The sequence below is a fragment of the Theropithecus gelada genome, chromosome 7a (assembly GCF_003255815.1).
Source record: "Theropithecus gelada isolate Dixy chromosome 7a, Tgel_1.0, whole genome shotgun sequence".
NCBI classification, from domain to species: domain Eukaryota; kingdom Metazoa; phylum Chordata; class Mammalia; order Primates; family Cercopithecidae; genus Theropithecus; species Theropithecus gelada.
Window position 1 is genome coordinate 24,714,196 of NC_037674.1, and position 12,759 is coordinate 24,726,954.

The 12,759-nt window shown below is 36.5% G+C and overlaps 1 protein-coding gene and 1 pseudogene across 3 annotated transcripts in view; both read right to left on the reverse strand.

Moving 5' to 3' along the window:
• The window catches only part of FAM227B (family with sequence similarity 227 member B), a 279,192-nt gene that overhangs the window by 35,730 nt on the left and 230,703 nt on the right, over positions 1-12,759 (reverse strand). For both annotated transcript variants that reach the window (XM_025390814.1, XM_025390815.1), the window contains 2 exons: positions 10,432-10,529; positions 6,319-6,479 (listed from right to left, as the gene is read on the reverse strand). In XM_025390814.1, the coding sequence (XP_025246599.1) occupies positions 6,319-6,479; positions 10,432-10,529 (259 nt within the window). The remainder of the gene's footprint in view (positions 1-6,318; positions 6,480-10,431; positions 10,530-12,759) is intronic.
• Positions 3,843-5,531, reverse strand: LOC112628036 (annotated as a pseudogene). Its single transcript, XR_003120260.1, has one exon. The product of XR_003120260.1 is annotated as a signal peptide peptidase-like 2A pseudogene (transcript).

Genomic DNA, 12,759 nt, shown 5'->3' on the forward strand with positions numbered 1-12,759 from the left:
GACCAGGAATCTTGGCCTGGCTTAGCTGGATGCTTCTGGCTCAGGGTCTCTTGCAGGTTGCAATCAAGTTGTGGGCAGGGGATGCAGTCATCTCAAGGCTCAACTGAGGGAAGATCTGCTTCCAAGTTCACTCACACAGTTACTGGCAAGATGTTTTTTGTCATGCACTGTTAGACTAAAGGTCTCAGTCTCTCACTGGCTGTTGACTGAAGGCCATCCTTACTTCCTTACCATCTGGGCTTCCTTCAGCTCACAACATGGCTGCTGGCTTCTCCCAGAGAGCTCTCAGAGAGTGAGCAAGGAAGAGTAAGCAGGAGTGATATCAGTCTTTTTGTAACCGAATCTCAGAAGAGACTTCCCATTATGTTTATTATAATCTCTTTGTTAGAAGCAAGTCATAGATTCAACTCTCACTCAAATGGAGGGAATTACATAAATGCATGAATATCAGAAGGTGGGGATCATTGATTGAGTACCATCTTAAAGTCTGCCTACCTCAAATATGATGGATTATTCTATCTTTTTTGTTACGAGTTTTCTCCATCTACATCTCTGCTTTCTCTCATTTTCCCAATCTGTGTAGGTACATTTGCTGTAACGTGTTGTCTGGAGTCTCCACTTCAGGAAAACCATACAATTGCAGTGAGTTCAGAGAAAACTAATAAGAATGTTATATATGCTGAATAGCGTCAATGTAAAATTTGAGTGAGATAGAGATAAATTCAGTGATCAAAATCTCCACAGGTAATTATAGGAAATCTACACAAATTTTGGAAATAGCTTATCAGTATCTTGGATGAAATATTTTTTAGCTCTGCCAGCAGCCACTGATATCATGCTCAGGGAGAATTCTAGCCTGGATTGCGATGTCAGGAAAGCACCCACGGCTCAGGAATTAGATGGCGCTGCTGCATGAATCACCTGAGCAAGCCACCTAACCTCTGTGCTCTGGTTTTCTTATCTGTAGAGTGACTGTGATGGGTGCCTGCTCTGCCCATTTGTCACAGGACTCTTGTCATTTCCAACAATAATATATAGGGGGAATCTGATTCATTTTTTGAAAAACTCCTAGTGATGATGTAAGTGAGGCATCATTATCATTATCATGTTGTTCATTAAGTCTAGAAACATTTATTCTTATCAGTGGCCATTATAATTTATAAGCTCAGAAAGACTCTTTACTTTCTAAAGGGTGATTTCTTTCAAATTTGAATGGGATCAAATCCTCCGCTAAGTTACTTACTTTAGGTCTCCACTTCCTCCCTTCCCCGCCCCACACATACTCACACTCTTCCCACATTCTCAGTAAATTGGTGGATGAATCCTTGTATAGCTGTTGGACAAATTCATGCCCATCAAAAATCAAACACAATCAAAGCGTAATCACAATAAAAAGTAGCTAAAAATAAAAGTAATCTAGTGTGAAAGGTTTTAGATACCTTTCAACTTTCAATGGTAAAACCTAGGTAATACCATTCAGGACATAGGCATTGGCAAGGACTTCATGTCTAAAACACCAAAAACAATGGCAACAAAAGCCAAAATTGACAAATGGGATCTCATTAAACTAAAGAGCTTCTGCACAGCAAAAGAAACTACCATCAGAGTGAACAGGCAACCTACAGAATGGGAGAAAATTTTTGCAATCTACTCATCTGACAAAGGGCTAATATCCAGAACCTACAAAGAACTCAATCAAATTTACAAGAAAAAAACAAACAACCCCACCAAAAAGTGGGCAAAGGATATGAACAGACACTTCTCAAAAGAAGACATTCAGACAGCCAACAGACACATGAAAAAATGCTCATCACCACTGGCCATCAGAGAAATGCAAATCAAAACCACAATCAGATACCATCTTACACCAGTTAGAATGGCAATCATTAAAAAAATCAGGAAACAACGGGTGCTGGAGAGGATGTGGACAAATAGGAACACTTTTACACTGTTGGTGGGACTGTAAACTAGTTCAACCATTGTGGAAAACAGTGTGGCGGCTCCTCAAGGATCTAGAACTAGAAGTACCATTTGACCCAGCCATCCCATTACTGGGGATATACCCAAAGGATTATAAATCATGCTGCTATAAAGACACATGCACATGTATGTTTATTGCAGCACTATTCACAATAGCAAAGACTTGGAATCAATCCAAATGTCCATCAGTGACAGACTGGATTAAGAAAATGTGGCACATATACACCATGAAATACTATGCAGCCATAAAAAAGGATGAGTTCGTGTCCTTTGTGGGGACATGGATGCAGCTGGAAACCATCATTCTCAGCAAACTATTGCAAGAACAGAAAGCTAAATACCGCATGTTCTCACTCATAGGTGGGAAATGAACAATGAGATCACTTGGACACAGGAAGGGGAACATCACACACCAGGTCCTATTGTGGGGAGGGGTAGAAGGGAGGGATAGCATTAGGAGATGTACCTAATGTAAATGACGAGTTAACGGGTGCAGCACACCAACATGGCACATGTATACATGTACCCTAGAACTTAAAGTATAATAATAATAATAAAAAAGAAAAAGTATTAAAAAAAACTCTAATACAAAATTTAGTTCAAATATCAAAGGTCTGATCCATTTTAAAAGGATTAAGTTTATTTTTTTAATAAGTTGAACTGGCTTTAGATGAAATATATAGATCTGTTCACATATTTTATACATTATTTACAGAGAAATGAAAAATCCTGCTGCCTTTGTTATCACTTGTCATTTGGGCATTTCTTAGATAAAATAAAAGAAAATGGAAAGATAATTTGACCTCTGACTCCCAGGAGAATGTTCAAGCCACATCTGAAATTTACCAAAGAATGAAGAGAAAAAATTTTTCAAGTTGGAAGGTACCAGAGTGATTAGCTGGTCTAACCTACTTAATTTTGCAGATGAGAAGGCTGAGATACAAGTGTCTTGAGCTGTGGCAAATTGCTCAGCTCTTCCTTGTATTGTAATTAAACTGAGACTAACACCAAGTCTCTTGCTGTTCTTGCCAATTCTTTTCTCTGAACCACACTTTGTACATCCTCCACCAAGATTAACAGCCACTACCTATGGGGCAAGGGGTGGGAATCAGGAAGAAAAAAAATATAAAGGGTAGGGGTGGGGGAATGTGGGATAATGTTAGGAATGTTGTACTCAACAATAAGTCATATGTATTAATACATAATTTCTTAAGAAAAATAATTTTAAAAAATCAAAGCTTAACATCAACAGAACCAAATTTCAAAGATCAGAAATACCAAAGTGAAACTGAATGTTCGTATTGAAATTTAAGCTACATTTTCAAAAAAACAGCCAGCAGACCACTAGATTTCAGTTTCTGTCTCCTTTTAGTGACTAGTTCTATATATTATGTTTCTCTACACCTGAAAAAATGTTCTTAATATAATACACATGCAGTCTGAAGTAATTTCAGTTCTCAAGTTTATGAAAGGAGTTTTAAAAAAACATACTACAAAAATATGCACTTATATTTATTCCAAAATTATACATTTCTAACCTCTGCAGTGATATAAGGTCCAAATTTTCACTGTTGAACCGCCTTCTTGCGTGGTCTTAAACAGTTATTTCTATAAAGCAGATAAAATTTGCATAATTCTTTACAGTAAAACCCATTCAGAAACTCACTTTGATAGTAATACTTTTATCTACCATTACAGTTGGAAGAAACATTTCAGTAAAAAAGTATAGGGGTGGGTCAAAGCATGTTTTTTTGTTTGTTTGTTTGTTTTTCTTTTTAGAAAAATATACTGTATGTAAAACATCTTGGAAACTACACATACCATATCCTTTTATTTAATTTGAAGGCACAACTTTAACATTATGTAACTGTCAGTACCAGCTCATAAAAATATATATTTGCAAACATATCATTGAAGACTTTCAGATTGTCAATTCAAAAATCAATTTAAAAAGTCAAAGTCTATTTGTAGAAAATCAATGACACATTATAGCGTTCCACGTAATATTATCGCAGGACAATCTGTTCACCAGACATCATTTGTTGCATAATCCAAATGGTCCATCATCTGATAGCTGTTACCTTTCCAGAACTTTTTCATTTCCTTACGTTTCCAGGCAACAACTGAGGCAGTAATAAGCGTGCAAGGTACTAAATAGAGGAGAGCAGGTTGCCCCTTTTTCATCAGCACCAGAACAACAAATGTAAGTATCATGCCAATAGCATAGGCTGCCGTAGAGGAAACATAGTCTATATAAGAAGAACCAGTGTGAACATCAACTCTTCTACAGTAGGCAATCAACAGGCCTGTACTGTCTCCAAAACCCAATATTGAAACAGGCATGATGCACACACTCATTACTGAGAAACAGATCAGCTTTGGTACTCTGATGACTACTGGCAATGTTTCAGTATTTCCAAAAAGTCCAGCTGCAAGTTCAACCATGCTACTCTCACCATTCTTTGTGATGAATGGTGTTATGAAAACAAAAAATACATCATAGAGGAGGAGGAGGCCTAGAAGTATCACACATGACTTGAAGCTGGGCAACTTCAGTGTTTTAATTAAATTCAGACAGAAAGCAATCCCCAAGGTATCTTGTAAAATCCAAGCCCACCTGTCTTCATTTCGAAACACAGCCCAAACAATAACTATTGCTATTCATAGTCCAGAGAGAAAAATAAGTCTCATGTCCATGCTTTTGCCACGACACACAATCGTGCATTGTCCATATGGTGTCTTATGAATTAGTGCCGCAAGAGAGTTGTACAGACTCATTGCTGATGTTATGCAGAAAATTGCTATCATAACATAAATTAACCATTTGTAGAAGAAATAAAGTAAGACCATCATAACACAGCACATGACCACAAATATTACAACTGTAAGAGGATAAAAGTTAGATATTCTTCCTTTTTTTTCCTCATTTCTCTATCTTCAGTTGTCACTGCTTTCAAGTTTCCAATTCAACTAGTCCACTCCAGTACCCACCTAATGCCACAGTGAGCACAGCAATTACAAAAATAACCACCATAGTATAATCAAAGTTAGGCCACGATGGAGAATACATTTTTCACAGTAATGTTATTTCCTAGAGTCTGCTTCATATCTTTAAAGTCTTTGTGGCTTATAAATGCAATCAGTATTTTCACATCAGGAAATTCAGATCTGTTAGCTGAGGTAGGAAATAGGATACTGTTATTGACAACTAACATTGCTTCAGCACCTCTTTTCTGTTCAATTCCGGTGTTTTCAAGAAAATGTCAGCTTCCCCATTGCACCACAACTGCTTTGTTCTAATTTACGCCAACAAGAGGAACATCAGAAAGGTTGCATAGTGGTGTGGAAGTCAGATTCCTCAAACTAATGTAAGTTGCATTTTCTAGGGTATTTGGAAGAGCTGACCAATGGGGGTTATAAAGCATGCAGTAGTCCTTGGATGTGCCATTTCCAGACGCATGCAAGATTGCTTCCTGAGTGGCTGTCAGGGGGAGCAGGAAGCCCCAGAGCAGGGCGGCCTCGGCAGGGGACAGCCGCCGCTGCGGCCCCATCGGACTGGTGGGTGCCGGGTGGGGTGGCGCGGCGCGGCTCACTAGGCGGGGTAGGTTCGGAGTCCCGCCACTGCGCTGCCTCCGTGGCCGAACCGGACCGGACCCGACAGGCGCGGGCGGCCGGGCTAGGCTGGGATCGCCGCTGCTGCAGGGGCCGCCACTGCAGCCCACACTCTAATTTAGTGGCTAGTGTTCTAATTCCTTTGGGGTTCACCTGGGTCCTTAATGGGGACTGGGCCAAGAAAAGTTATACTGAAGATAGACAGGACTGTAAAAAACAGAACTCTGGGCCCTACCCCTGCTTCAACCAAAGAGCTCCGATTTTTACTTATTTTTATTTTACACATAAAAATAAATTTTTTTATGTGTAAAAATTGTTCTGATAAATTTTCATTGGAACAAAGAATTCCACAGCTAAAACATGCCTAAAACTCTCTTTGGAGAAGGCTAGAAGCCCATGCCTCATAATTCTGACAAATGTTTGAAACCAGTCACTGAACAGTAAAGTTGCAAAGATAGCCTTTTACCAGAGAACCAAGTATACCAGTTTTAAAAGTTCTTTGGGTTAATGTTTGTTTTACTTTTCTTACATGCAAAACCATAGCATTAGATCTAAAAAAAAAGATAGTTTAGCCAAAAGTTTTAAGCATAAGTAAATATTAATACTAAAGAGAAGCATTGATAAAACATGCATTCAATTTTTTTTCTCAGTTGAGACATTCAGTGAAACGTTTTGAGTATTATTTTTGAAACAAATCATATTAAAGCAAAGCTTTAAAAAGGATATGGTTCCTGGAAAATCTTAGTGAGTTTAATCTTGGTTTTCTTAGGTGCTTTGGAAATACCAGCCAGCTCATGCATCTTAAGATAATATAAAATCAATGGACTCTGACCTCCAAAATTGAAGAGAACACGATTAAACTCTGGACCAGTACTACTATAGTGCGACTGTAAGAGGAAGAAAAGAATCAAGATGATGATTACTTTTGTGTTTCTAAAAAAGTGTGAATAAAATATAACTTCATATTTAGCATAAAGTTACAATTTGATATATTAAAATAAAGGAAATTCCAGAAAGCATCTTCTTAATTAGAGGAATTTACCAAAGTAAGAGTCTATAAGTATACGCAGTAAGGCTCTTCTACCCTTTTGATTTATCAGGCTTGTATATAGGCAATAGACATTATTCAGTCTTAAGAACAGAAAAAAAAAATGAAGAAAATGAACAAAGTCAGGAAAAGGCATAGGAAAAATATCTGAAGAAATAATGGTCTAAATTTTCAAAATTTATGAAAAACCCATCCAAGAAGTTCAGCAATCTCTAAGTAGAATAAATTTACACCTAGCACATCCTAGACAAAGTTTTAAAAAATAAAGACAAGGAGAAAAATCTCAAAAGCAGCAAGAGAAAGCAACTCATACATAGGGGAACTTTAATAAGATTAATAACTAACTTCTTATCATAACAAAACAGACCAGAAGGCAGTAGGATAGCATCAAGGTACTGATGGAAAAAAAAAAAAACCTGTTGACTAAAAATCCTATGTCAAGAATACAACGATAAATATAATTACTCCAAGATTCTATTATTCCCTTCTTATAGGAGAAATGTCAGTATGGCAACTACTAATATTTTAAGTTTTCCTCAATCTTTGTAATACTGTTATGAGATATTTTTTATTGATTACACTTCCTGTGGGGAAATAAAATTTTGTTTTCATTTGCTTTTATTGATACATACAGTTCTCTTGAATTTCTTTTGCTTATGGTCACTTTTTTATTCTATAGGTTTTTGCAAAAAATATGTTTCAGAATTCCTAGCAGCTACAGAATCATTTCAAATAATGGGACTATCATAATCAATAGCAATTCTTTGCCAGGAAAAAGTTAATGTCAGTATCAGACATGTTTTCTCTGATGTAAATCACTCCTTCATTTTAAGCTCCCATGATTCACAATGGGTTATATATAGCTCGATTTTCAAAATGTATGCAAAACTAGCCCAAGCTCAGTTTAGATTTTTAAAAAGTTTTCCTGTCTAGATAGATGTTTTGCAATGCCCTTCCTGTTTCTTTCTTGGGTACTATAAGATAAACATTCTATCTTACTAAAATTCTAGAAATAGACATTTCTGTTATTTTTCTGCAGTTATCAGTTTTTTTTTTTTTTTTTTGAGATGGAGTCTCGCTCTGTCGCCCAGGCTGGAGTGCAGTGGCCCGATCTCAGCTCACTGCAAGCTCCGCCTCCCAGGTTCAGGCCATTCTCCTGCCTCAGCCTCCCGAGTAGCTGGGACTACAGGCGCCCGCCACCTCGCCCGGCTAGTTTTTTTGTATTTTTTAGTAGAGACAGGGTTTCACCTTGTTAGCCAGGATGGTCTCGATCTCCTGACCTCGTGATCCGCCCGTCTCGGCGTCCCAAAGTGAGTTATCAGTTATTAAGTTAAGAAAATCACAGTTTGCAGCCCTTTTTCCTCTATAAGAGGAAATTTTCCTCTATAAGAATTCATGGTTTTTAAGAGTAGTTCAGCCAGGTAAGAGGCAAATAGGTATTAAATGCAAATCTGGTGGTTGTTTTTTTTTTTTTTCGATGGAGTCTTGCTCTGTCACCCAGGCTGGAGTGCAGTGGCGCGATCTTGGCTAACTGCAAGCTCTGCCTCCAGGTTCATGCCATTCTTCTGCCTCAGCCTCCCGAGTAGCTGGTACTACAGGTGCCCGCCACCACGCCTGGCTAATTTTTTTTGTATTTTTAGTTGAGATGGGTTTTCACCGTGTTAGCCAGGATGGTCTCCGTCTCCTGACCTCGTAATCCACCTGCCTGGGCCTCCTGAAGTGCTGAGATTACAGGCGTGAGCCACCGCACCTGGCCTGGTGTTCTGGTTTTTAAAGCAGAATGCCGCAAGTTGACCAAAAACCTCTTGCTAGAGACACTCCAAATAGCCAAGCCAATGAACAGAAATCCTAATGTTTCCATTCATCCCACGAAAGATAATAGCAGAAATTTGTCAGAGCACTTTAAGATTCCATGAAGCAAGACTTTTATTGTCAAGTCAACCTAGCCCTAAAATCAAAGAATCAAGCAACTCCATAAACTTAAGAATGATCATAAAGGATGAAATAGAAAGTCCAAGGGGTGATTTGGGTGCCTAATTTTGCGGTTAATTTATTGAAGGATAATTGCTACAATGAATAGAAAGCTAAACACTGATTTTTGAGGCTTGAATATGTATTCTGCCAATGCTCATACCCAATGTTACTTTCAGGGACTGGAAACCCACAGGCACCCATTTAGCATTTGGACAACTTTGGTGTCTGGAAAATTTTTCATGTTGAGCTGAAATCTATATCCCTATATCTTTTGCTTATTTATTGGCAAAAGTTATACTTTTTTTGGAGCCACACAGAAAAACTCTAATTCTGCTTTCCTACAGTAGCTCTCTACATATTTGAAAACAGTTCTTGTGGCCTTCAGAGTCTTTTCCTTCCAGAAGAAATACTTATAAATAGTTTGGCCATTGCTCAAGCAGTATTATTTCAGAGCTCTTCATAATTAGGTTTAGATGAGGTTGTCAATGATGGGATTGGAGTCCTTATAAGAAGAAGAAGATACCAGAGCTCATTCTCTCTGCCATATGAGGACACAACAAGGAAGAGGCCGTCTGCAAGACAGAAAGAGAGGCTTCACCAGAAAACCAAATTGGCTGGCTCCTTGATCTTGGATTTCCCATCCTCCAAAACTATGAGAAATGAATTTCTGTTGCTTAAGCTACCCAGTCCATGGTATTTTGTTATGGCAGTCCAAGCTGACTAGTACAATGGGACAGGGCAAAAAATGCAGCAATGTGCTGTTACTACTAAAGATGTATTTCCAGTGTCTATCTGTTAACAGCATCCTCTGAAAAAGGTTGTTTAATCTGTTACAAACCCATGTGTTAATTACTAAACAAAGTTTGAGAGACCATTTTTGGTGTTTGCTGAAGATCAGATATATAATTTCTATTACTTATCCCTGATTTCTAAATCTGGCAATATTGCCCCAAAGGAAATGGTGTGACATTGTTATTGATTCAAAATTGACTTCTATACGTCACCAGTTAATATCTGAAGTGCCTGCAAACCATCCTTAGCCTCACTGTGAAGGTCAGAATAAAGTAGGAAGATATTTTATTAAGCTTGGGTTATTAAATACAGGGAAAAACATAAATACTGACTTTCAGAAAGTGGTTTTTATATAGGCATAATTTTTAATTTTAAATAAATTATCTTATCAGGCTTGATAAGATGATGTAGACAACATTTTAGCAATAAAAACTATGACCAACTTAAAACTTAATTGTCTAACAAATTAAGATATCAAATTCAGAATTTCAGGTCAATAATCTCATCAAATTTTGGCTAAGGCAACACATGGTGGTGAGTCCATGAAATCTCTACTTGCAAGGCACCTTCAAGAATGTCGAGAAACTAAGCATTCAAGACTCAAGAGTAACAGTATCTACATGTGGTCAATTATTCTAGGACCATGGCTTAAGAAGTAAGGACAGGTCAACTATTGTTGATACTCCTTTGAAGTTTTCCCTGCAGCTTGGCTGCTTATTGAGATCATATTCGTGTGCAAACACCAGATGGAGCCTTTGTATGTCAACCAAAGGAGAAACGGTGACAAGACATGTTGTGAGGAAAAAAGATAAATATTATGATATTTTTCATTAGAGATGGGGATATTTTCAGAAGAAAATAAAACTTTTTAATATTAAGATTAAACCTTCAAACAAATCTCTTTTGACCATTAAATTCTTTTCCAAAATATATGTTAAGAATGTAATAACCAGCATTGCCTGTGTACAGCACAAATTGCAAATTAAACAAATAAGAAATTTTTTCATAATTATTATACTCCAAACCTTTGTTGCTAGTCTTGATAATCCTGATTCTTCCTTGGATATGGGCAACACATATGCTCTTGGGTTGTTTAGAATCTTTATAATATTGAAGTCGATAGCTAAAACAGAAAATAAAATACTTTTAAAAATTCTGGTATTTTTTTCCTTCACAGAAAAAGCATGATACCTCTTTCGCCTTTTAACGATGCACCCTGAACACGGAGAAGGGCAAACATGGATAAAGAGTGTAAAGACATTGTTATAACTTGTCCCAAAGAGGAAATAAATGTTGCATTTCGTATTTTTACTCGATAGGGCTTTAGAATTTATAAAATTCATTTATTTACATTATGTCATCCTCGCAAACCATTCAGTGAGCTAAGAAACATTTTCCGTAATTTACAGTTGAGAAGACTAAAGTACAAGTTCTATGACTTGTTTAAGCTACTATTTACTAAGTAGTAGAAGGAGAGGACACAAATCTAGGTCTTTTGCTTCTAAGTCCAGAGCGATGACCCTCTAATTAAATGCAATAAACAACTTGAGCCTCTGCTTGTCAGAGTCCTGTTTTTCTATATTCTGACAATACACCCAGATAAGAAGAGACTTGGTGACCTTTCCTTTCAACCTGCATGAATATGCATGAGGGTACAGAGAGAATCGTGCCACTTCTTAAAGGAAAAGAGAACCATGTGATTTAATCAGGCATGTCAATCAGCCTAAAAGCACAAGCTAGGTATTAAGTGTATCTTAACATCAGAGAAAAAAGGTGATCTGAGAGGTTTGTTCTAGACTCTGGCACTGATTATCAGTTACTGTGTAGACTAATCGGATCTAGTGATTATAATGTTGATGACAAACCTCTTAAGAGTTAAAGAAAGTTACTTGGTTGATTTTTGACATTAGACATTAGGAAATATTAGGCATTAGCTTGAAATATGAAAGGCAGGTAAGCATTTATGTCCACCAGGGATTAAAAAAATTGGTTAGCAAGGAACTTACATTTAAACATTTTGAGTAGAAAAAATATTAGATTTAGAATTAAAATGGGCAAGAAAAGTAATAAACCGTATTTTTTTCTTCAAAACTTGCTCAATTTTGAAAATTCTTAAGTATATATATAATACTTAATATATATGATATTGCTTTATTTCTAGTCTTCTATGAACCAATATAATTAAAAAAAAAAACCTCTCTTTCGTGTTCACTGTACACACAATAAAAAGTTTACTTTTCAGATCACCTGAGCTTAATTGTGGAATTGCTGTTTAACAGATAGTAGTATACATTAATATGAGGTAAAATATCTAAGCTGAGAGTACTGGCAATGGCAAAATAGTAAAGCAAAGCAATTTAAGCACAAAAAGAGTCAAAAATTGCAAAGAAATTCATCTAGATATGATGACTAATCAATAACATTAAAATGCCTGTATTTATTAGCTTTTTTTCCTCTAACCCATTGATTAGTTTTAGGGAAAAATGTTAATATTCCCCCTAATTATAGTTTTAGTGCCTCTTCTGTTCTCAGCATCTCTGAAAGCTTGGGAATATTACCTGAAAATCCAAAAATGACTCTATCTGATAAAACTATGATAAAATATGTCTTAACTGTTCTTACTAAGTCTCCAGAAATTTCACTCGTGAAAAAATGTTCCAGTCTTCCTCCACTTGCACTGGGAAAGTTTCATTTCCATAATTATCCCCTATTTATTTTTGAGGTGTTATCCCCTCTAAAAGGGAGACATGTAAGTAAGTATGGTTATTGCTATCCACTTTTGCAGTTTTTATTCTAATAGTCTTTCTGAAATGCAAATAACTCACATATCTTGGAAAAATTAAAGAAAGGTCAAGTGTAGGCCACAAATATTAATACAATAATTGACTATAGAAACAGAAAAAGTATTGCTGATAGATATACTTTAGAATATATGTAATTAAAATCAGAACTACTCTCAGAAAGAGACTTTTAATCTGGTATTGAAATGCAAGATAATTCAAGAAAAGGCCTTACACCTGCATTAAAAGACAGACAAATGATGCAATATTTAATTTGTTTTAAGTTAAAATGGTAAGAGATACAAGTATCATTTTCCATGATTCCTGATTTGGGTAACTGTTTTTGCATTAACCAAATACACCAGATAAAAGCTCTACTTTATAGATAGTTGGTATCAAAGCAAGAATTTTTGAGGCTAGAATACTTCAAGATCAGATCTTTCCGAGTCATTTTACAAAGAGAATACCTGAGACCCAAGCCTGATATAATTTTACAGTCGACTTTTAAATCCTGTAAATGGTCAGAATTTCCAAGATTTTTAGTTGTTCTAATGAAGTCTAGGAAGGAATCCA